The sequence below is a fragment of the Poecilia reticulata genome, linkage group LG5, assembly GCF_000633615.1.
Source record: "Poecilia reticulata strain Guanapo linkage group LG5, Guppy_female_1.0+MT, whole genome shotgun sequence".
Classification (NCBI taxonomy): domain Eukaryota; kingdom Metazoa; phylum Chordata; class Actinopteri; order Cyprinodontiformes; family Poeciliidae; genus Poecilia; species Poecilia reticulata.
The window spans coordinates 22,991,124-23,015,602 of record NC_024335.1 but is presented as its reverse complement, the minus strand read 5'-3'; the positions used below and the strand labels follow the sequence as shown (position 1 = coordinate 23,015,602).

Below are 24,479 nucleotides of genomic sequence, written 5' to 3'. Positions count from 1 at the left end.
TGACCTCGGCCCGGCTGACCAAGAACTGGATCTGGACTCTATTCCTCTGATCCCCGGTTGTGAGTACGCAGCCCTGCATCTGCGCTTCTCCCTCCGCCCCCACGCACTATCTTCCAGCTAGTGCTTCAGCTAGTTATCCAGTGTGCCGCCCTTGGCTGTCTCCWATAAAGATCTGTGGTTTTCTGCTCACTCCTGTCTCGTGGCTGATTTCGGGTCCTCCTAGTGTGCATTACACATTTCTATAAATACAGCAATAACAGAATAGTGCATTTACATCACTAGAGCGTTAGCCATGTTCTATGTCTTCAAACCACTGGCATATAAGAGTCATTGTACTGGGTGAATTGGTGAATGACAAGCACTCCGCACCACACAGGGCATTTAAACATGCATAAAATATCTCATCGATGTGAAAGATCAAATGTGTCTCTGAAAAATGTACACACCATGAAGCTGAATGGCTGCCTGCAGGATGATGTTTAATGTGAATAGTTGTGTACAATAATGTAGGGGTGGATCTCAAATAAACAATGCGACTGAAAACATTCTCTAACTGAAACACAACAAATAGATTAAGTACATACATTAGACCAATGAAATTATTATCAATCCAGAAATAATTTAAAACCGTTTCCTTAAAGCTTGTTTACAAAAGGTGTTTTTAATCTGATTAATGAGGCTCATCAAAACATTGAAAGTTTTTTAGAAAATATAGCAGTTGTTTTCAACCAACTGGATTTGTTTTCATATCTGAGGCTGAATGTGTCCTTTTCGTAACGATTTGGGGGCGTTAGCGCCCTCTCAGGATGTTGTTTAAGACACGGTCACCCCTGTCTGAGAGCCAGTAACCTGCCATGGCTGCTGCTGCTCCCATGAATATCGATGTGTAGACCAGATCTCCTTTGGCTGCCAGCGTGGCCAAAGCGCAAAGCAGCACCCCGAAAAACATCTGCTGCAGCACCTCCACTTCATCATCCTGGAGATCCTCAAAGAGGCCTTTCTCTTGAGCATCTGCTGGAGAGAAAGAGAGTTGTAAGCTTCATTTTCATTTTTCAACCCAAGTGTTTGAGCGTAAAAAAAAAAAAAAATCAACATTAGTCTCACTGGGCAGTTGCTTCCTCAAACAAACACTGTCCTTCCTGATGAAGCCTTTGGCACACTGACAGCGGAAAGAGCCTTCTGTGTTGACACAGATCTCATCCAGGCCAGGACAGGCAAGTACTCTGTCACCACATTCGTCTACATCTGAGCAAACAAAAACAATTTTGCTCATTTATTTGCAAGGTTTTGTATTAATCTTGCTACAACTCAAAGTGAGGATGCTGGAAGGGGAGGTAAATACATTTCAAGCTCAGAAAAATACTCAGTAAAATAATACACTGTGGAGTTTGTGAAATGCTACTTTATTAATTAAAGGGGCAGTAAAATAAAAAATTTTTTTTTAGCTTTATGTCATGTTACAAAGTGATTCCCTCATCAAAAACACACCTGGAGTGTAACCAGTCAGAGCTGCCGTGTAAGCATGATAATCATATGATACTCTGGGACTTTTCATTAACATGTTTGTTTTTGGGTTTTTTTTGTCAAAGAATAAATCTACTTGATTTGAAGGTATGATTCCAGAGTATTTTTGCATATTTATCAGAGGCAGTTTCTTCGGTCATTCGCACTAACCTAAACACTTTGAGCCCATCAGTCTGTAGCCAGGAGCACATTTTCTGCAGCGAGCTGATCCGCCACCCATACAGCCAACACAGGCCACATCACAGCCTGGAAATACACACACTTTTCACCCCACTGCATCCTCAGAGGTTACAAACACAGTAAATGAGTGACAACGTTCTAAAACATAAATCAATAGGATGAGTTTTGAGGTAAAGATTTTAGAAGCAGTAAAAAAATATGCGTTGACTACTCTTTTTCTCAAAACCAAAATATTTGTGTAGCATATACCTCTAGGATAATTTTATCATGACTGATCTAAATACTGAACCTAATCTGAACTGAAAAAAAAAACATTTGCTGTCTGAAAATTACAACAAAAGAAAAAGAAAAACTAAACAGTCCTAAATGGATAAATATCAGCTTTATATTTCATCAGAATCAATAAAGATATTTTGATTTTTCCCAACCCGCAGTATGTTCATTTCAGTAAATTAAAGTAATTTAATCTCTCTTGTCAGAATAAAATGACCTTTGAAAGTAATCTTTAGCAGATATCAAAAACATTTATTTTTAAAAATAATTTGTATTGTTCTGATGTAAACTAATATTAAATATCATGTTTACATTAGCTGTAAGTAGAAAATCATAATTAACAAAAACAAAGGCTTTCACACATCATGTTTGTAATTTATATAATATGTTTCACTAAAAACATAAAGTTTCTAAAATAAATTGGCTTTTCAGTAATATTCTAATTTACTGAATGGATACTTGCACCCTTTCAGTAAATAAAATAAACCATAATAATACCTGACCTCTGCACTCAAAGGAGCCTTCTATATTGAAGCAGTAACTGTTCGGAGAGCAGGAATCCAGCTCAGTGCCACACTCATCGATGTCTGAAACCGACCAGAACACAAAGACGCTCAACCACCGGAGGTGTTGACAGATACTGTAAAAGAGGTGGTGCTCATATTTATACAAAAAGCTTGGTATGTATTACCTACACATGTGAAGTTATAGAGAGCCCATCCAGTCTTGCACTCTTTGCAAAGGTCATTTTCTTGCCCTAAACATTTGCTACAAGCATGCGGGCAGCTGTTGACCCGATGAGCAGCCAGAACGCTGCACAGCCACACAGCCGGCAGCAGCGTTCTCTGTAGCCACTTCTCCTCCATCTGAGCAAGAGATGAAACTGTCAGTGTAACATCTGTTACTGGGAGGAAGGCCCTGACACATCCTGGACTGATCACGTCTCCATCAAGTGGACAGCAGAGCAGAAACTATGTCAAAAGTAAGAAAACGGCTGTCAAAATGTCAAGGTTCACATAGGATCACGTGACGATTTTTGTATAACATTTTCCTGCATTTTTTTCCCCATCTGTAGTTATTTTTCCATTTCAAAGTTGTACATGCAGTCATGTAAAAGTACATTTCTAGGCAATTCCAGTGTAAAAGCCTCAGACTTACCACCCAGCCACCGAGCGCATGCTCATAATGGGCTTGTATGTTTATAGACTATTTAGGGTGATAATATATATATAACACATATCAGCAAGAAAGATCAGCTTGACAGTCAATGAAGGTAGAAAAATTTGTTGAAACTGAGCGACATAGACACAAAAATGTGTTTATGCTTGGTGTCCCGCTTTTACCCAGAGATGTGCATAAGCAAATAATCATTACTGTAAATACAACTGTCACCCATTTTCAGCCCTTTCTATTTGACACACTGTTTGTCAGATTAAAAGTAGTTCTTAAAATAACCTTCATTCTTTATTTTATTAGTCTGATGTAATTATTCAAATCCTAAGTGTTATGTTTCTATTGGCTTTAATCAGAAAAGTCAACATAAACAAAAATAAAGGCTTGAGAATGAGTCTGTCATTAAGCTACATTACTTGTTTAAATTACTAATTTTGAGTTTTTGAAAAAAAGTTCAATTTGCAATAATATTTCAGTTTATTGAATAAGACTGTAATGCCTGGCCAGAAGTTGAACTGTCTTTTTGATTGTAGATTTTAAAATACAAAACTTCCATCAGCACCAACACGGAAATATTAAAATACTTCAAGACATTCCTGGCTCCCCTGTTTTATTTAAGAAATAGATCTTCAATACAGCAATAGTATTTATAACACAGTACTTGTAAACAATAGAGTTGCGCGATATAACACAATTGCCTTTGGCTTTTCAGAAATTGCATGAAATATATAAATAAAAAACCAGTGCCTGCAATTAAAATCTCAAAATGAAGACAAATATTAACTTTCTGCAAAACTGATAGTTAAACAACACACACCGTCGATAGAAAGTGAGTTTTAGAAAACACTTTAAGCACAACAGAGCGTCTTTTTACCTCCTTACACAAGTCAAGTATCCAAACCAGACGCTTTTGACACGCTACACTGTCTGTTTGACAGCAAATCACATTCAAACCACCGGAGGGAGCGGAGCTCGCTGTTATCGCTTACATCTCCTAACACCGCCCCCCTGGATCGTCATAAAAACTCTTCACAAACGCACCCCTGCTTTGGTAAACTGACACCGTTCTGAACCAATAAGATCCTCTGCTACTGGTAAGCGCTTCTAGGTCGTAAGTTTATTTTTAGCTAAGTGTGACTGGCCCAGATACTGCGCCATGACCAGTAGTTTTTATTTGTTTAAGCTAAAAGACGTGCAGCTTTCTTGTACAGCATTTCATTATTATTATTATTATTATTATTATTATTATTATTATTATTATTATTATTATTATTATTATTATTATTATTATTTATATATTGTTTTAAACACTTCAAGAACTTTTTGTGTAAACACTTCAACTTCCCCTATGCAAGACAATAAAGGCTGTTTCTATTATATAACAATAATTTGATGTTATTCATCTGAAAAATGTACAATTAAATTGTCTTATAGCTTTGAAGTTATTATTCATAGATGAGTTTTAAAAAAAATCCCTATTTACAATTTATTTACAATAAAAATAGAAGCCATAAAATACAATCTACCTGTCTACATATTTATGTGCTTATTGCCCTTCAGGTTTATTCATGACGCTGCACGTCACCTGCTTCAGGAACATATTTCATATTTTCAGCAAAGGACTGAGAAACGACCAAAACACAGTCTTTCCATAAAGAAAGACTATTACATTATCACATTATTATAGCACTGGTTGTGTAATTGAAATGAGGTTCTGTGAAAAGGCTGTAAGCAGTTTTTTATACTTGTAGAAAAATTTAGTATAAATCCAAAATAGTTGGTCCTGGAGGATGAAGCTAGCCTCTTAAAGAGAGGCCAGCACACCATCTTGAAACAAATTTAATCTCTAAGTGCCATAACATTTTGAGGGAACACTATTTTATTAGGCTTAGACCATCATCCTGTTTGCATTGGTGGGTTATTTACACAAAAGCCAGTTTTTAATTACACAGAAAGTGAAGGTAGGACACAGTGAGCCCAAAATGATCGTCCTGTGTGAAAAGTTCAAAAAATGGAGCATGAAAGCATTTTCAGTCAGAGTAGCTGTCATCTATAAAAGTAGAGTAAAAAGCAAAAGTACTTTAGTTGTTTAAATACTTAAATGTTTACACATTTCACATTTTACACAATTAAGAAACTACTCTGACTGAAAAAACGTGTTTAGCTTTTTTCTCCGCACTAATTTCACACAGGAACATCATCTGAGGTGCACTGACTCCAACCTTTACTTCCTGGTTAGATAACTATCACCTTTTCTATAAATAACAGGCCAGTACAACATGAGGACAATTTAAAAAATTTATAAAAGAAGAAGCCGCCTAAATTGATCTGGTGGTTTAAAGATTTTAATTCTTTTAAGACGGCCAAAATCTGCTATGAATCTGGTCTCTGTCAATCAAGCCTTTCGATTTGGTCTATGGAGCAAACTAACCTAAATAAAGAAGCCAAAATAGTTGTCTGATGCAACTCTAAGATATCTGCCTAAAACCTTGTACCAGAACCTCACTTTTAAAATTCAGGGCTACTTCTTTATGAACCAAAGACTCAGTGTTTCCAGCCAACTTCTTCTCTGTCTTGTTCAGTCCAGATAAGCATATCCTTCATGTCGATTCTGCAGCAGTATTTTTTTTATGTGACACCGTTTTTGTAAATTCATCCGCAGTTTCTTAAAAGTCTTTTTTTTAACAAAAATGGTTTCGATAACCTCCACTTGCTTCAGATATTCCTCCTCCAGCCTGTCCGTGTCGTATCTGCCTCTTCTACGGTCAGTTCGGTTGTGAGCGACTGGCTCTGAGCGGGAAGCAGAAACAGAGGAAGGCCTTGAAGCAGCTCTGGAAGTCTCCTGTCGCTGCTGTGACTCTGTGTTTGGTGGGAGTCGATTTTCACCAGAACAAAGCGCTCGGCCGCCCTGCCCAGCTTCTTGTGGGCCTGAATGATGAACAATGAGGCCGTAAACAGATCGGAATAAGGTGACTTCATCTGCCGCTGATCCCGTCCTTCCCCGTCGTTGTTCAAGACGGTCCACTCCTCGGTTTTTTCTAAGGCTTTCTGGGTGAGAACCAGCACAACTCGACCACCCATGCTGTCCAGCTTCTGGAGTTGTGAGTAGAGCCATGGCAGAGGTCCCATTGTGCATTGATCCTTCCTGCACCACTGGTCCACAGACACACTGAAGCCCTGGCTGCAGAGCTGGGAACCCAGCAGACAAACTGACTCTGAAACGGCGTCATCCAAATCTGGGGGGCTCAGCAGAACCACATGGCCCTTCCTGCCAACTTGAGAGTGAAAAAGAAAACTAAATTCAGAGATGTCCTGCATAATTACAATGAAACGATTTTACGTAGAAAACCCCCCCAAAAAAGCACTTACTCTTTACGAATCCACCGTGCCGCCAGCTCCACACCCATTCTGCAAAAGTCAGAGTAAATAAGATAAATATACCTGAAGATTTAGCAGATCTGCTTGTTGAATATCTATGTTTCTTTCATTTGATGCTTCGAAAGTATGACGCAAAGACGTTTTAAAGTCTAATAAAAAAGGCGTGGTTTGTGGGGCAAATGGAAGGAGCTTCTGACAGATATGCTGGGGGCAAATTCCAACACAAACACTCAGTGATTCATCATAAAACTATCAGTTATACTGTGGGTAAGTTAGACTGTGCACTCTCTTTTTTGTGAGTATTTCTACAAAATGATTTCTAAGCATGTGGATTTAAAAAAAATGAATGACCTCAAGAAGTGAATTTGTTTAGATAATTCAAGCTTATAAAGAGGAAAACTGGAGGGTTTAAATAAAACATAAAAAAACTAAAACTTACTTTTCACATAATCACGCAGGAAATGAACCATTAATGCTGTCAGACAACCAACCACCATAACACCGACAATCAGGAGAGTCCAGCGCCATCTGCTAGCTGCGATAAAAACAAGTTCAAAAATAACTTTTCTAGAACATTTTCAAATTAAAAAAGTCGTGGCTGAATTGTAAAATAAAAAAAACACCATCCTGCAATCAGCTAAACCTTTCAAACTTACTGTCAGACGTGCAAAATGGACCCAATTCCTGATGTGTTCCCTTTATTTTCACCTTCACAAATAATTAAAAATGGTCGAGTTATTAAACAGCGTTAACTGAGCACGTTTGCTCTCTGCAGATATTTGACTGGAGGGCTTGTGTAAATATTTACCATCACACACTGGGAAATGCTTTCATCAACGTTTTCAAATGCTCCTCGTTTTTCCTGAACAAACAGAGGTAAATTATTAGTGATACTTTTGCACTTTGACAATGTTCCAGAGCTTTGTTTACAAAATCACTAGTTATTTCAGATTTGAATTTCCAGGAGGTATGCAACTAATGGCGCTCATGATGTTTGCAATGTTATTGTTACAATTTTATACAAATATAAGCATTAAACGTACTTAATGAATTCAATTAAGAAATGTGCAAGGCCAAAAAAATTGGTTATAATATATTTTGCTTTTCAAAAAAAGGCAAATAAATACAACACTGTTCATGTACTTATGCTGTTCTTACCCAAAGTCCCAAACTGTTTTGTTTCCAGTTTTTCACACCAGCAAGACTTTCGCTGCTGCTCGGTTTGCGACAAAGCGACAGTTCACCATCCAGCCTGCAGGGGGCAGTAAGGTTCCATAAAAGGACTGTTCTATCACCCGTTTTGCTCAGGCGCACATTCAACGAGACGTTTTTCCACATGAAGTCTTGTAAATGAGCTGGTAATCCTTTAAACGACAAAAAAAGACATTGTTAAAGATGATTTACCCTCCTGCTTAATGAGGATGTGAAACATTTCAAAGAGAAAATGTTACCTTTTTTGTTAAAGGGGCATAATTGAGAACGCATGGTTCCCTCATCATCTTTATCCCATACCTATAGATCACAAATACACCAAAGCATGTCATTACATTAGTAAAAACAAGAGTAACTATTGATATCTCATGTTTTAGGCAAAAATAATAAGAGAACCTGTATGCACATGCAAGGTGCCACAGAATGAATGGGGATGGTGGTCTGGGCCAGACTCTATTCAGGAACAGAAAAAAAGACAACATCACAGTGTTAATGAAAGCTGGTGATGTAGTCTGGGCTTCACCAAACATCAAATTTGCTGATTCATTTCTGCTACTATTCACATTATTTACACAGCATTTGGGGGTCTTAAAAACAAATCAACGCAGAAGCTGTCCATCCAGTTTGACAGTACCTGAGCTTTCAAGTCTAGATCACAGCCTAGTAGTAGACAAATGCTCTAGAGTCTTTTCAGAGGTTATTTGTAAAAAAATAAATAAAAAATAAAAGTTATGCCTGTTTCTTCCTCCAGGCATAACTGGAAGAAGAAACAGGTTAGACCTTTGTTTTGGTCTAACATCAAATTTTTTTTACAAAATGTGAAAAGGTTGAAAAGTTTAGTCTTCAAAAACAACATGTTTATCAGAACTGACACTCAGTACCAAACTAAAAGCCGAATAATAAACAAAGCAATAATTTCTTTTCTAATTGCTTTGGTTAAAATGTCTAAAATGTATTATACTTCAGCTTTGTTTTTCTGCTTTTTGTTCAACAAGCCTGAATGAATTATGAATGAACAAATCTGACTATTTTTATTTTTTGAGTATATTATTATTCATATTTCCTAAACATTACTTTGACAATTTTTTCTTGAGACGTTTCACATATAGTCCCAGTCCCATCCTGTAACTGAGCCAATTCATAAGGGTAACACTAACCAGGCAGCGTCCGTTCTCCTCGTATTTGATGCAGAGCGAGGGACGGGACTTGTTGCCCACAATCTTCAGCTCAACATCATTTTCCTTGAAAACTGGTTTGATGCGGAACTTTGGCACTGAAACATTGAAAATAAAATATTGTCATGTTTTTAAAACATGCTAAGAGGCCTCTTAAAATGATCAGTTTCTCTAAATTCACTCTTTATATATATATATATGTTTGAGTAAAATGAACATTGTTATTTTATTCTATGAACTACTGACAACATGTCTCTGAAATTACAAGCAAAAGATTAGTATTTATTTACAGAAAATGAGAAATGGTCAAAGTAACAAAAGAGATGCAGTGCGTTCAGACCTTAAATAATGCAAAGAAAACCAAAATATTCATTTAGAAACAACAATACTGATGTTTTAGCTCAGGAAAAGTTCAGAAATCAATATTTGGTGGAATAACCAGAAAGTTTTCAGTGGAGTTCAGTGCAGTTTTCTCCAGAGCTGTGTATGTCGTACCAAAAATAAAAACTCAATTTCAGTTAATGTTTGATTTTTCTGTCTTGTTTACCTGGACACATGGGTATATGTTTCTGGAGGAATTCCTGGGAACACACTGTGGACAAAGACAAACATGCATCTTATAGCTGAACATGTTTTGACCTGTTGCTCAAAGGAAATCATCCGGTTTCTTGTTATGCAATTGAAACTTGCTGGTGAAACAATGCCCTCACAAGTATTGCCACATACCAACTGTTTATTACAGTTTACATTTTGATGTAAATGTAAAAAAACAAAAAAGTATTAAGTGTTTAACACTGTACCATTCTCTTCTGAAGGTGCATCAAGTCGCATTTTGGGATAAACGGTTATTAGGCTTCCGAAATGAAACTTGTCTGTGATCACCATGGCTATCTGTCGAGATCACACATGCACAAAAGAAATCTGTGAATGAGGAGCTTAAGTTTAAACTCTCCAGCCGTTCAAACTGCATGGAAATTTACAGTACCTTGCTCTTGTTCTGGTGAGCAAGAGTGGTGTAATTAACTGTAAACTCCACCTTCTTGCATCTGGGCAAGGCGCTGGCTGGATCTTGGTAACATGCCGTCACAGAAGCTGTTACAACAGAAAAACCACAGCGAAGGTGAGGCAATGCAAGGTCTGAGCCAGCAGTGAAACAACCGATATCTCAGAAGACAACTTCTGCTTTTTGCTTTTCTTTTGTTTGTTTGTTTTATACGCGGAAAATGAATATTAAGAACAAAAGTAGAGTTATCTTATTCATTTGCTGACACGCTGTAACTCAGTCATTCTGCATGGGATTGATCATGCAACTGGATTTGAGAAATCCAGTTGGCAATCAGCAAAAGTTTTGCATGTCACTTGGTTCCAGACAAAATAGTCATGGTGTTGTCTTTGGCAATTAGCTGAAAATTGCCTCACTGGAAAGGACGATTACCTTTTTGTTACAGCGATTTGGCGACTGCTTTGTCCTGGCGTTGCAGATCTCTTACAATGAAAGTGGAAGATATTACTAATTAACTTTTACGAGATGTGCCAGTGGTCCTCCATGATGTCCTTCATGTTCAAATTTGTCTCTGTTCCACACACCTGATTTAATGATTATCTTACGTCCTCAAAATGCCATCCAGGCCTGTTAATCATTTCGTAGTAACCTCATTCTCAAACCACCACAGTCCCAGACCGAGACCATCTCGGTTTTAAATTAGTTTTATGTTTTTAATTTACCTGTTTATCCATTTTTAACATTGTTGTATTGTGTGTTGATTAGTTAACTTGGCTATATTTCTACCTGTATTTTATGTTGATCTGTTATTTCAATCCAAGAATAGAGAATAGTATATTAGTGTTATTCAAGGAGAAATTCAACGTGTTTGCAGATCAGAATAAGGAGTAGCAAAGGGGTTAAATAAAACCTTACATCTCTCAAGCGTCGTGTCCTCATTGTCATCTTCCTCATCGTTGCCAGAGTGGTTGTCGTTCTCCACGTCTCTAGCCATAGGGATGTTGCTGACCTCTGTCTCTAGCACAAGACAAAGTGCACAGTCTCTTTTGGCCTTACAGCAGAGCTTGAAGGATGCTTCAAACCGAACATGGTTGTCCTTTGGTTCATAAAGACTGTTTCTGATGGTGCAGTCGGAAAATGCCTTGAAAAGAGACAATTGAGAGGAAGAGGTGTCTGTTTAGTCAATAAAACTAAACAGACAGCAAATATTGTTTGATCTGCTCATAACACTCCTGTACTGCATCATGCTAGCAGATGGTCATGTCTCGCTATCAGTTCTTGGTTACTTTTTCTTTTTATGAAACAGTTTATCTCTGACAAGGGAAATTAAAAGTCAAAGGCGGCTATGCTGACGGCAAAAGGAAATTAAAAAGTGTCATCTTGAGCGCATCCAAGCGCTACTTCACACAATACCTGTGGGCAAATAACCACATCCCTGTCGTATTCTATGAACTCCAAGCCGCAGGCTGGCGAGAACAGGCTGAAGACGATGCACCAGAGGGAAGATTTGAAGAGAAACATTTTGCATCAAAGCTCCATATAGGAGCCCTACAGCATTTTTCTGTGTAGACTGTTTTCCAGCAGCCTAGTCTGGCAGGTGCATTATTGCTCTCCTTGTGATGTTTTCTTTTTTTTGTGGGGTAATAAATTAACTTGCTGTAATCCTGGCAGAAGCTGATATGGAAGCAGTGAACCGAGACAAACAGACGGAGGCCGTGTCCTGGGTTCCAACTCTGTTTACAGCCTGATAAAGAATAAAGAAGAGACACATATTAGGCTACTTTGTTTCTTTTACTTGAACACACACAGCAAAATGTTGAACAGAAAACCTGTGTGTTCTACGACTAAGAGTTTGTCACTTATGAAGTTTACAAGTTACCCCATATAAGTTCATTTATCCACTTAAAACTCATACAGAAAATTCCAGCAAATAATCTGTGATTGGGGAAAAGCAAGAAAAGAAACGAGTAACGAGTCAAAGTCAGTTTAACACTGGAAATCCAATCAGGAAAGTTATCTTGTTTACATACAATCTCCTACTTACTTTGTTTAGAAATCCAGGACAAGTGACACCAAGATTTATATTTCCACAGCCCGTCAAACTCCTCACAGCTCCAACAAGACACCAGCGAGTTACTGACTCATGAGAAATGTGCCCCACGGAGCACGTCGCTGATCTGACTCAGAGCATGCCCCACCTCTTTTCTCTCTCACCTCTCTTTCTCCCTCTGCTCTCTTTTCATGATCCTGTTTCTGATTAAGCGTCACCTTATCCTGAAACTTCCTGTTTGTCTGTCTTTATCCTTACAGAGTCACATGGGTTAAAGTCCACAAGTAAAAGAAAAAATGGGTTAATTTGTCAGTTTTTTTCTGTGTTCTAGTAATCGGCGCCTCATAGGTGGCTTGTGATCAGCAGGTAGCCTGTTTCCTCCTCTTTCTCTCTCCAGACAAACAAGTTTATCGCCCTCATTCTTGAGAAAGCAGCACATACCTGTGAGCCGAACTATGAGGCGGTTTGCTGGCTGGGGAGTGTTGCTCAGGAGCACCTGCCTTTCTACAGGAGCTCAACTGGTCTGACCACTTTGAATCAACTGCAAAATAATATTCTCCTCTGTGGATATGGCCATGCAAATACTTAATGTGTGGTTTTTATGGTGCGTTTAGGAGGCGGAGATTTTTTATTACAGTGCAGCCAGGGTGCCAGGAGGTGCAGATTTGTTTATGACTACTGTAATTTCTAATTTATAGATAAGATATTTACTTTGTTTAAACAACCCTGAGCAAAATATGAAACGTAGCATAAAAAGCTCCTCCTAACTTTCTTACTGTTTGCAAGATCTTAACAAAAGGCCCTTTATTCCTCTTTATTCCTTTATTTGCATAACAGTTCGTTCAAGCCACTTCGGTTTTCATCTCAACATATATACAAACTGATATGTGTGGGATTTTTTGTGAGTTATTTGCATGTTCTAATTTTACATTTGCTGTGTTTATTTGGATTTAATCAGGTTTGCTGTGATATTTTGAAATAAGATTTTGCTATGTTATATTTATTTTTGATTCTTTTGAGGTTGCCGTGTTGCATGTTTTTCTTATTTCTCTTGTGCTTTCTCCCACAATTACCTGGTTTTCATTCCTAGTTTAACTAGACGGCGTTGCTGGTTTATTTCTATTTCTGTCCACTTCAAACATTTGCACTTAATAATGACCAAACAAAGATGATTCAGAGCCCAGTTAGATTTTGGTCTGACCTTTCTTGTGAATATACTTTGATCTACAATTTCCTTGTAGCTCTGGCCAACCACAACAATCAGAAATCAGAATCAGATTTCTGAATCAAAATCTAAATCAGAAATTCAGATTTTGTTTTGCAGCTTCTAAAAGAACCACTGTCCAGCTTCAGGGTTCCTTGCTAAAGAGAAGACAATAGGGATTCATTCTGTAATAGGTTGCTGGTTTGGATCTTTGCTCCATTCGTCTCAGTCACCATCGTGTCTTTAGGACAGACACTTCCCCCCTTTGCCTTGGTGGCTCCGGCGCATGGCGGCAAACCTTTCTGTCTGTCTCAACCGGGGAACCTGTGGATAGATTGCAGCTTACTGCCATCAGTGTATGATGAATGAGTGAATGACTGAATGCAGTGTGAAGTGTTTTGAGGACCTCAGACTGGATTTAGAGATCTATAAGTTCAGGCCATAGCATTTCAGGCTGATGGGTTAGTTTTCAGCAACATATTGCATGTTTGTCAGAAATTCAGATTTTGGTCTTACACCAAAGCTCTTTTTCCCCACATGTTTATTACATCACCTAACAGGTTTATGTCCACCTGCAAACATGATTTCTTTTGCCCTTCTTTCAATAGGAGTGGGGTTTTTTTATGCAACTTCTCAGGATCAGATTTATTCCACCTCCAGACGATGGATTCAGTGGTGCTGCTTCATTTATTCTAAGTTTGGAATATTGTTTCATAACCGAATCCCTTAATCTGCCTGCTGTGCTCTTTGGTCTTCATGATGCTGTTTGTTTATTGATATTCATAACGAACCTCTAACACCTTCTTGATCTAACACCAAGATTAAATCACACATGAGGTCTTTGCTTACAAATCAGGTGACCCCTTTACTGCTTTGTATTTCAGTGCCAGACTAAAGTGGAAAAAAACAACCCATTTCAGTTTGTTTTGTACAAAAAACCACCTTAAAAACCATCTGTTGTTTTCCTTCACGTGCAAAACTACACGTACATGTAGCAGACATCATATAAGATATATTGTATGTATCTGTTGATCTTTTGCTTAAAATCTCAGACTAATAAGAGTTTAAGTTTGTGAATGAACAAAATTGTAAAAACTGGTTTGGGAGGTATGAGTACTTTTCCAACATTTAGGATGTTTTATTACCTTAGAGCTAACAGGGGAGGACAAACTAAAACACTATAGAGAAGCTGCATGAGGCGCTGTTAATATGTTACGTTGTTTAAATTTCTGTTAGACATAAAGAGACATGCCTGAAGGCTTTGCCATTCAGAACAAACATCACATTATTCTCAGAAACCTGTCTTTGCTTTCGCTTTTGGTTGTCAACCTGGACTGACAGCTTGTTTGCTGCTGGTAGTTCAAGGTTGCATTTCCTGCATTCTTTAAAGATTGCGACGATCAGCAAGTGGGTGATAATCAGTCTAAATTACACAAAAGCCTCAAAGCTATTTGTATGTATGACTTTGTCGAGGTTTGCCACAGTAATAGGCTTGTTTGAGCTGTTTGTTATGCTGTTTATTCTTCTATGGCTTTAAATTTCTACATGTTCTTTAGGTAATTCACAAAAATAAGTACTTGGCCAAGTGTTATTTTGACAGTTCTTGTTGATTTTTATCTATGCAAACAGATCAAACAGAAAAATGGGGAAATCATACAGAGATGTTCTTCCAAGTGGCAGCAGCAGCGGCAGATGAGTCACAAGAGAATGAGGAAAGAGGACATTTACTTTCAATCAACATGCAAATTACTTTTCAAATGTATAAAATATGAATTGTGTAAATTGTTGTGGAGAACTCAAGCATGGACAAAAGGTAACATTTTACTGAACTAGATATTTAATGATGAACCAGTTGCAAAGACTGCAGAGGACACAAGAAAACTGAAGCAAAGCACATGTGGACTTCAGAAATCATTTTATTAATCAAAAGTGTTTAAATGTTGTTGGCCCACCCTTTGAGCTGCAGTAGAGCCAACTCTTCTGGGAAGGATTTGTGTTGTAGTTTATAAATGGGATTTATTCAGTCCGAGTTGGGATTTATTCAGTTAAATTTTTCCACCCAAATTTCATGGTTCCACATGATTGGCAGCATGAATTTGTTGAAAATGTCTTATTATGCTGAAGTGTAAAATGGACTTTTTTGAGCTTTACATCATGCTATAATGTTATCACCTCATCAAAAAACATACATGGAGTGTTGCCTTGATTCTTTTGTGCATGTTTGAGAAATCCTTTAATCTCCCATAGCAACCATTCAGCTTTGTGCTGAATATCTGGGTGGATCAAGCACCGCTTTTGAGATTCAGCTCCTCATATGAGCTGCAGTTTCCAAGCCTCCTGAAGGAGCTGCTGGCTGGCTCCTTCAGACTAGCAGGCAGCAATTGGCAAACTATTGGTGGACCTGCATATCTGCTGAGCTGTTTACATAAACCACTTCTCAGTGTAAAGCTAGTAAAAATGTTGTCAAAAGGTTAATAGAGGAGCGCTGTCATAATGACTTCCTGAAGGCGCAGTTTCACAAAGAGCAGGAGTTTTAAAAGAGACAAAGGCCCAACTTAAGGTGGTAAATCAGGAAGCAACATTTTTAAAGTCATGTTTGACACATATAGCAGTTTTTTAACTATCGAAAGGAAAATAGCTACTTGATAAAAAAAATATATAATAATGTTATTCTTTCACTGAAACTGGGGGCATAAGCCCAAATCCTGAAAGATGCAAAAGTAATTCTCCTCATTAAATAATGTCTTTAATATTTCTTATGTGGCATTTCTTCAATAACATTTCAGCAACAAATGTATCATAAAGATAGATTGATTTCTAAAACAAGAAACAGGGTAGACTCATGGGACACAATTGCGGAGGCCTCTCTAGGAAGGAAGAAGAAACACAAAAGCAAAACACAGGGGACACAATGACAAAGCAGAACCTGACTAAGCACAAAAGTAAACAGAAGTCACGCATCTTTGAAAGAACAACAACAAACCGATAGATTATCTAAAACCCAAAGAGACAAAGGTAAACCAAAGTTCAATGCATCGGAACAAAATCTTTCTATAAGCTTTAGTTTGGTGCTGATTTTCCTCATTATTTGCCCACTTTAAGTCTGGATCCAGTCCAACAACGACAGAAAATGTGAAATTAATATAGTTCTTTAATGGTAATTTACACTCTTGCATAAAAATGAAATAAGAAGTCTACACCAAACATCATAGAAATTACCAGAAAGTGCCAAAACAAACAAACAAAAAAACAAACATCAGTTACTCTTTTTTGGTTTCAAGCTAAATAGGACAATGTTAGGCCCCATCTCTCCGTGATGTCTGACTGATATTTAAATTTTTGAAGATATACAATTCTGGAAAAAATAAAAGACCACTTAAAATGATCAGTTTCTCTGATTTTACTCTTTATGTGTATATTTTTGGGTAAAATGAACATTATTCTTTTATTCTATGAACTACCGACAACATGTCTTAGAAATTCCAAGCAAAATATTTGTATTTATTTGCAGAAAATGAGAAATGGTCAAAGCAACAAAAAAGATGCAGCGCTTTCATATCTCAAATAATGCAAAGAAAACCAAAATATTCATTTAGAATCAACAATACTGATGTTTTAACTCAGAAAGAGTTCAGAAATAAATATTTGGTGGAATAACCAGGTTTTCAATGAGGTGCAGTTCAGCTGCCTCTTCATTTTTTTTTCCAGAGTTGCATATATATTTTTTGTTGTATTCTTGTGGATATCTTGAGTGGGACGAGCCTGTGGCCACCTGTTATAATCCACAGGGTCCAAATGTTCTGCTAGCCTGACCAGGTGCCAGAGCAACCTTGACTTCATTGTAATTCAGCATAATAAAATCTTTATTAGCTGGTGTGATGAGAGAACAAAGGTTTCTGTGAGTCAATCCTCTTTGAAAAATCTCTGTGGTGACTGATGTCAGTAACACAACTGGGTGTTTCACATTCTCCAAGACTAAATCACAGTTTAGACCTGTGCAGTCAGATTTTACGTAAGAAGCCTTTCTTTGTTGTGCAAGAGAGTCTGTGGAAACCTTTACAAGATTTTGGATTTTCAGAAGAGTTAAAACTGAATCAATAGATATTTTTAAATGAAGACCTTTCAGGTATTACACTTGTTGCTTCTCTATCATGTTGTGTAGTTGGAGCTGCTGCTCAGGGTTGTTTTTGTGTTAAGGAATGCTTGTTGTTCACGTGTCTTCTGAGTGCCATGACTGATTGACTAAACAAAGCTTCACATGAGGATCCTGCACAGTAGTTAGCAAAGTCAAACTGGTTGCCTCCAGGCAGTGAATGGATGCTGGGTCATAATCTGTCCTCTGTGTGACGATCTAAACATGTTAGTAGTTTGTTATAGCGCGGGCGGCAATCCTTTTAAACCACTGACTGTTACTAAATCCAGTTCACTGCTGACTAAAACCTCTAGCACCAAAGGACCAAATAAAAGTCAAAGTTCAAATTCACAAATCTGGGAATGAATATGCAAAACTCAAACATGGCCATCAAAGAGGCAAAAAGGATGGAACTCTGTTGACCGATGAGGAAAAAAAGGTTTATTTTTTAATGACAGAAAGATGCTCAGTGTTGATCCCTGCTGGGACGGTGAAGAAGTTTAATAATGACAGTGAGGAATGTAAGAATAAAGAGCTACACATGGACAGACATCATGTTAAAAATAGAGGTCTTAAAAACAAAAAAGCATCTATAAGGCCACAAATGAAAGCAGTGGTCTCAAACTGCAGTTCTCAAAGTGTGTCGTCTCTTGTCCTACACGCGTGAATTAAACTGTGAAACTGCTTCGGTAGGAAACAATCAAGAGCTCTTCTAATGAGCTTAATGTCGGAGCCAGGTGTGTTGAAGCAGACAAACATCTAAAAGTTGCAGGATACCGGTCGTTGAGTCTGCGCTGTTTTTAGCAAAGGACTCTACATTAATCAGTGATCAATAAAGATTAGTGGTTTGTAAACATGGGAAAAAAACAGAACAATTAGTAAAATCAGAAAATACAATTCTACATAAAAACAAACAGCCAACATGACTCTGAATGTTTGTGCTCAATCTCTTTAGTTATTTAATGTTCTGTGTTGTTCTTCAATCCCTAATTATTTGACAAAATAGATTATTGCGATAATGTCATAAAATATATTGCATATAGTAATATCTAGTCATTTTCTCTGCACTATATATATACTTTTATAGAATTATATAATTCTTCTATAAAAGCATTATATACTGTGATGCTTAAATAGTCAGTCAACACCGACTGTGATGTATAAACAGAGCCATGCTGCCACCTACAGGAGGAGCAGGTAAAGACGAGACAGAAGAAACAATGTTAAAAATGCGTATGCTTTGGTTTCACATTGACTTCACAATTTGACATTTTTCTTATATATAACCATTTTTTCAGCCCAAATAATAAATTATTAATAAATTGTATCCTTTGTTCCAGAGGAAAAAAGTGGATGAATGTTAAAAGCTCTAATCAGCCATTATTTTAGTTTCTCCATTTCATTGTCAGGTCAGGGTTTTGATTCGTCATTAGTTTAGTTGAGTATCTGTTTTACTTGAGTAGATGTGAATGGATAGTTGAAAAAAGACGAGACTGAAAATTAAGAATAACCTTTGTAATAGAACATTTAGTTTTCAGTCTTATTTCATTTTTGATGTAACTGTTGATACTTTTTCTCATTTATTTACAGATTATATCTGCTGTGTTTTTGCTTTTCTTCAAGATGTGTTTGTCCATTAAATAAGTTTGCAGATAATGCTTAGTTGTTTCCACAACTGTGATAGCAGAAGAGACCTGAAGACATCTTGGGTAAAATGCCTGATCTGATAGTTGTCTTAAAGGACTGATGTGTGGAATGTAATTTGTACCTTGTTTGACCTGAACCATGACTAACTGACAAAGAAGAATTAGAAGTTTCTCCTGAAATCCTTATCTGCTCTCTTTCCTGCCATAAAATCATCTCCTCCAAGAGGTGAGGGATAGTTCAAGAGGTCGGGGTCAGGATTGTGTTTGTGGTCCATCTGGCAGCAGAGATCAGATCAGACTTTGGGTGGGTCCTTTCCTTGCTGGGACTGTATAACGATGTGATGTGTGTTGCTCAGGGCTCTTCTACTGACTGCGCTCAGCGAGAAGGGTCCTCGAACACTTTTGCCTTCGAATAAAGAAACTTAAAGACAAATATTAATCTTTCTCTACTTATTGAAACAGATTCTTATTCTTTGATAATGAAATTTCCATAACATCATATTTCTTTTGTTTCACCAAATATGAACAAAGTGTGTTAAAAATGACTTAAACTCAGGCAATTTTTTTTTTTTCAGATTTAATAAAGCAGATGTCATGCTCATCAAATTATCAAGTGGTTGTGATGCCCAAATAATATCAACATAACCATAGATCACACGACAAAAGTGGCTTCAATCGTGAACTGTTTTTATGTTCTGACTTATCAAGGCCTTATATCAATTAAAGACTTGTAAAGAAACAGCCTTTAAGAACTTCAAGAACCTTTCAAACAGAAGCTAATTTTAGCATCTTCATTGTTAGCCAGGCACTTTATCTCACAGTGCCAACAAATCCTTGTATCTTTTCTCTGTGTGTTTAGTTTCTCTTCACAGATCATTTCAAATAAATGAATGAAACATGTTTACTGCCAATTAGTAAAAACTTAGTCGATTCTTTCAACAGTCATACTTCAAAATAAGAGACTGAGACATAATTACTGGGCATCAAACTATCAAAGAACAACTTACACTGTTGGATTGTCAATAGACGCCATCAACCTTTACATTAAATAATTGTTTTGAGAGTTGTTAATGTTTACATTTCTTTTTGTCTTTTATGGGGTAGATAAAAACAAAAATGTGTTCACTATTCTTCACTGCACTGTCTGACCAATAAAGAAAGCAGATTGTAATGTTTTTGGCACTTTTTACTTCATACCTTGATTATTTCTAAAATGATTTTCTACATTATTTTATAAAATAAGCTGATTTGAATTGAATTCAGCCATTGAACAGTTATACAACATAAAAATACAGAGGTTTTCCTAGGATAAGGGGATTCGTGGTGAACCAGCACGGCACAGTCACAGGAGGCGTCAAACTGTAGTCAGTGGCAGATACACTGAAAAATAAAACAGGAGTTTAAACACAGTCTGATTGTTGCTCTAATAAATTAATTTAAAAAATACAAAAAAAAACTTACATAAACACTGCATTATCAAATCTGCCTGGGATCTTCAGTAATGTTAGGGACGGTTGTGATTCCACTGTATAATTAGCTGGTGTTGAAACTACAAAAGCCAGAACAAAAAACAACACATGATTGTCAAAACTTTGGCACTTTAAGCATCATGAAACATTTTGCAGGACTGCAATTTCAAAGAACCAAATGGCAGGGAACATTTATGCAATTAACTGCTGAAAAAAAAAAATTAAAAGAAAAATCTGTATTTGACACAGAAGGATAACCATACTCACCTAGAATCCCATCAATGTCGCTGCCAGATGGTCTCTTCTTTAAAACAGGCCAAAGGAATTTGTTGCCGTCCCTCTGATGAAGTAAGATGACGATGTGCAAGTCTTCTGCCAAAACATCTGTCTCTTGACCTCGAGGGGTCACTGTTAGACTGGAAGAGGAGAAAAACAAAATCACAACCATCTCTTTTCCTTCCTACACCTTCAAACCCAAGACAGTTCTGCCTCAGTCAACGTGGGGATGAAACCCAAGGCATACAAGCTTTTCATATAACCTATATGAAATATTACAACCAATGAAAGAATGCTTTTATATTGTCTGGTATGAAAATGTGGTTATGTAAGTTTTATGTATATCAACAGGAGTTCATTCATAGTTTAGTTTGATCAGGGATCTTAATCTCCTGCACTTTATCTTATTTTTAAATCCCACCAATAAAAACTTTATTGCTTTAAATTGATAGTTGAGAACAATGTAGATAAATTAATTAAAATGATCTTAGAAAGCTGCAAGCAAGATTCTTATCCATGACAAAAACAAAAAGTTCGTTCAGAGAGACATGAAATGTAAAATTGTTTTTAACTGCTGGGATCTTAATATCTTTGTATATATTAAATAATTCTGCGGAGGAATTATTTATTAGCCGAATGTCAGGGATCTGGCTGCATGTGTCGTGTTTGTGTGGCAGGGCTGAGCAGTGATCGCTCACACAGCTGCTTCTAAGAGGAGCCGGCTGCCAGTCTTTCAGCACCTGAATGAGACCGAAGTGGTGTTTAGCCAGCTGTGTCTCTTCGTAGAGTGTCTTGGTGTTCCTCCTAGCCTCATATTAGCCTTGTAATCTGGGCTGACGTTACGTCTTCAGTTACTTCCTGGCTCCTTCTCCTTATGACACCTGTGAGCTTGTCAATCAAAACCTCCTCGTGCAAAAGTCCCTCTCCTCATTTCCTCTAATCCTCCACCCTCCAATGCTTGGCTGTTTACTTCATCGTCCAACACTGACTGCTCTCTCCTCCCTGGCTCCAAACAAATCATCTTAAAAAACCAGCGACATCCTTCACTAATCTCATCCTGCAGTATTATTCTTATTATTCGCCCTGCTCACTTTTCATCCTCTCTCACCTCATTTTATAGGATTTCCTTTTTAGGATTTCCTTTTGACTGAGACATTTGCAGCTACATCCTGTATTATAATAAACTTTTTAGGGTCTTAGTTAAGCCTCTTCACCAAATTAAGTTCCAATGCTTCAGCTAATAACCAGTAAATTGGACCAATCTGGGCTAATGAAAATAAACAGCTTTGTAATAAAAATATATACATAATAAGCTGAAATACAGTATTCAATTGTTGAGTTTTTTGGCAAAAACCAGACATGCCTATAATAAGAGCAGGGTCAGTCGTAAACAATGCTGTGCTGATTTCAAGGACACCATAAGTTGTGGTTTTGAAAACATTTAAACTTGTAAATTTTTAAAATAAGAAAAATTCATGGTCACCTTCCAGCTTGGATAGGATTCTGTCCAGTGATCTGGGTCATAGACGCTCCCTGCATGACCCAGATTCCCTCGGGGTTGATGTCAATAAAATGGCCACTTTGAACATGGATGAGAATTTTTCTGAAGCCCCCATTTGCCACTGGATTAAGCGCGCCATTTATGTATATGCCTGATTTGAGAAAAATAACACCACGTCACAAAACCAGCGACAGAATGAAAATTCAAACCTCAGAGACAGTTAAAGATTAAAATCAGTTTGAGGACCAATTCTTCAACTGTATGATGGAAAAAATGAATGACACTACTTACCCTTGCTGAGATGATGAAGAAGTTTAAGAACATGAGATCCAGACACGTCAAAGCAAACGGGAACAGACTGATTCTCAGTCTTAAACAGAAACCGATGACTGATAGGTGCTGATGGGGAGACAGAGACGACATTGAATAAAAATATTACAACCACAATCCTCAAGGTGTTTTGTGATCTGATGTGATATTTTCCCACAGTGTCATACATGACTGTGAGTTGAAAGAAAATTTGAATCTGAAATTGTGACGCTCCTTCGTATTCAGCCCTGTCTGAGTTGATGCTTTTCCTGGATACCTGAGTATATGTTTCTAGTAGATTTGCACATCTAGAATGGATTCTTTGCCAATTCTTCTTGGCTAAATAGCTCAAACTTTAGACATTGTGTTATAACCAAACCCTCCACAATCTTCTTCCTGGCCAATTTATTTTTATTTATTTTCTTTTACTTCACACTTGTGTTGCATTTTCTGTTGCTCTACCACATTCTCACTTAGGTTTATGACATCTTACACGTAGTGGAAGTTTAACAAAAAAGTTGAAAGGTAATTTCAGTATATTCACACTCAAGCTTAGACATAAACTATTTCTACATGCTTTTTTATTTTTTGACAACTGACTACAAGTTTGTTTTTAACAATTTCTCTATGCTGAATGCCGTTATCTACATCAAAATGACAAGGTGTTTTGGAGCAATTTGTTCTTTGGAAATAATAACAGAAACGTTCCTTCATGTCATAATTTAAATGTTGTCATTTTGTGCACAGTGCATTGATCAAGTTCTTACAAAGTGAAATACTGGCACAGCAGAAGTGTGAAAATGAAATATTTCACTTATCTGTGCATGTAACAAAAATTCAGTAAAAATGCGAAAAAAAGAAAAAAAAACTTGCAACACAAGAAAAGTATCATTTGCCTTTTTTGGCATATTCAGTCTGATTGGTAGACTTTTCTTTCAAGAAAATGATCAGTTTATCAGTAAACAGTAGAACATTATGTTTGATGTTTAAAACAGAGCTGATTTATGGGACATGCATAAAACTAGGAAAACCAGAAATCTCAACTTTTCCTACAAAACCAATGTAAAAAAAACAAACATTAATTGCAAATTGAACTAAATAAACTACAATAATCCAAATATGGAAGGAATCTTGATTGGAGACCCGATTAGGAACAAGGGTGTAAGAAATTGGATGGATGGATCTTGATTTGAAAGAGTCTATGTTGGGTTCTGTGTATTTATTTTTTGTTTTATCTGTGTCCTGTTCCCCTGTCAGTCTCTGTGATGTCCTGTCCTCCCTGTTGATTGATCCCAGCTGTGTCTAGTTCCCTGATTACCCTCCCTGTGTATTTAAACCCACCTGTTGTCTTTGTACCTTGTCGGGTCATCGTCATATGTTCGTCTCATGTCTAAAATAAATGTTTATGTCTGTTCTCCTTGTTGTTCACCAATGTTGCGTCCGTGTATCATTTCTTGTGGACATTTATCATTAAATCTTCACTTCAACATGTCGTCCTTTGCTCACCTGCGTCTTCCTCACCATTCACAACCGCAAATCATGACATCTACAAGTTTACACTGAATAAATGTTTAACTTTTTTCAGTACGATCATCAGAAATTGATGTTTTTCTTTTCCAAGGAACCTAAAGACTTGGTGATGATCACAATCAAAGAGTTGGAAGCAAAATGTTTTCCTGTTTTTCTTCCACATGTCGGGATTTTGGTTTTCTTGTATTTTCTGTCATGATTTTATCTTTGTTTTAGCTGGAAACTACTAAAGACATTCTATATGTCGATTATAACTGAATTTTTTTTTTACTTCATGATATTCATATCATACCCACCAGGAGGATCAGAACCAGGAGACCTTGAAGGAACCAAACAAGGTTCAGCTGGAAAACCAGGATGACCAGGAGAACCAGGATGACCTGGAGAACCAGGATGACCTGGAGAACCAGGATGACCTGGAGCAGCGAAACCAGGATGACCAGG

At 37.2% G+C, this 24,479-nt stretch overlaps 3 protein-coding genes across 3 annotated transcripts in view; all 3 read right to left on the bottom strand.

The window, feature by feature from the left end:
* Positions 1–458: 458 nt before the first annotated feature.
* On the bottom strand, positions 459–4,103 carry creld1a (cysteine-rich with EGF-like domains 1a). The gene is made up of 6 exons (XM_008409684.2): positions 4,025–4,103; positions 2,669–2,843; positions 2,481–2,564; positions 1,675–1,770; positions 1,105–1,245; positions 459–1,011 (listed from the first exon to the last, which is right to left on the bottom strand). The coding sequence occupies exons 2-6, from the start codon at positions 2,841–2,843 to the stop codon at positions 791–793; spliced, it is 717 nt and encodes a 238-aa protein (XP_008407906.1). The 5' UTR covers positions 4,025–4,103; the 3' UTR covers positions 459–790.
* On the bottom strand, positions 3,744–12,270 carry LOC103465110 (interleukin-17 receptor C-like). The gene is made up of 15 exons (XM_008409683.2): positions 11,963–12,270; positions 11,332–11,662; positions 10,834–11,059; positions 9,901–10,007; positions 9,716–9,806; positions 9,463–9,507; positions 8,898–9,013; positions 8,137–8,193; positions 7,980–8,040; positions 7,687–7,892; positions 7,337–7,390; positions 7,185–7,236; positions 6,968–7,063; positions 6,520–6,558; positions 3,744–6,425 (listed from the first exon to the last, which is right to left on the bottom strand). The coding sequence occupies exons 2-15, from the start codon at positions 11,437–11,439 to the stop codon at positions 5,866–5,868; spliced, it is 1,818 nt and encodes a 605-aa protein (XP_008407905.1). The 5' UTR covers positions 11,440–11,662; positions 11,963–12,270; the 3' UTR covers positions 3,744–5,865.
* A 7,240-nt stretch (positions 12,271–19,510) lies between these two features.
* LOC103465112 (inter-alpha-trypsin inhibitor heavy chain H3-like) overlaps positions 19,511–24,479 on the bottom strand; it is a 22,037-nt gene continuing 17,068 nt past the window's right edge. Inside the window, exons 16-21 of the mRNA XM_017304642.1 lie at positions 24,332–24,475; positions 22,488–22,595; positions 22,179–22,347; positions 20,687–20,835; positions 20,412–20,499; positions 19,511–20,330 (exon numbers count right to left, since the gene is read on the bottom strand). Coding sequence (XP_017160131.1) covers positions 20,225–20,330; positions 20,412–20,499; positions 20,687–20,835; positions 22,179–22,347; positions 22,488–22,595; positions 24,332–24,475 — 764 coding nt within the window. The 3' untranslated portion in view covers positions 19,511–20,224. The remainder of the gene's footprint in view (positions 20,331–20,411; positions 20,500–20,686; positions 20,836–22,178; positions 22,348–22,487; positions 22,596–24,331; positions 24,476–24,479) is intronic.

Bases quoted from the DNA above. Each gene is read 5' to 3' on its own strand.
- creld1a (XM_008409684.2), bottom strand. From the start codon at position 2,843: ATGGAGGAGAAGTGGCTACAGAGAACGCTGCTGCCGGCTGTGTGGCTG. The intron at 1,771-2,480 runs GTCAGGTATTAT...GTGTATTTCCAG, and splicing joins AGGCTCCTTTGAGTGCAGAG to GCTGTGATGTGGCCTGTGTT. The intron at 1,246-1,674 runs GTTAGTGCGAAT...TTGTTTGCTCAG, and splicing joins GATGGGCTCAAAGTGTTTAG to ATGTAGACGAATGTGGTGAC.
- LOC103465110 (XM_008409683.2), bottom strand. From the start codon at position 11,439: ATGTTTCTCTTCAAATCTTCCCTCTGGTGCATCGTCTTCAGCCTGTTC. The intron at 9,508-9,715 runs GTACAGTGTTAA...CTTTGTCCACAG, and splicing joins TGCACCTTCAGAAGAGAATG to TGTGTTCCCAGGAATTCCTC. The intron at 7,237-7,336 runs GTAAATATTTAC...TTATTTGTGAAG, and splicing joins GCATTTCCCAGTGTGTGATG to GTGAAAATAAAGGGAACACA.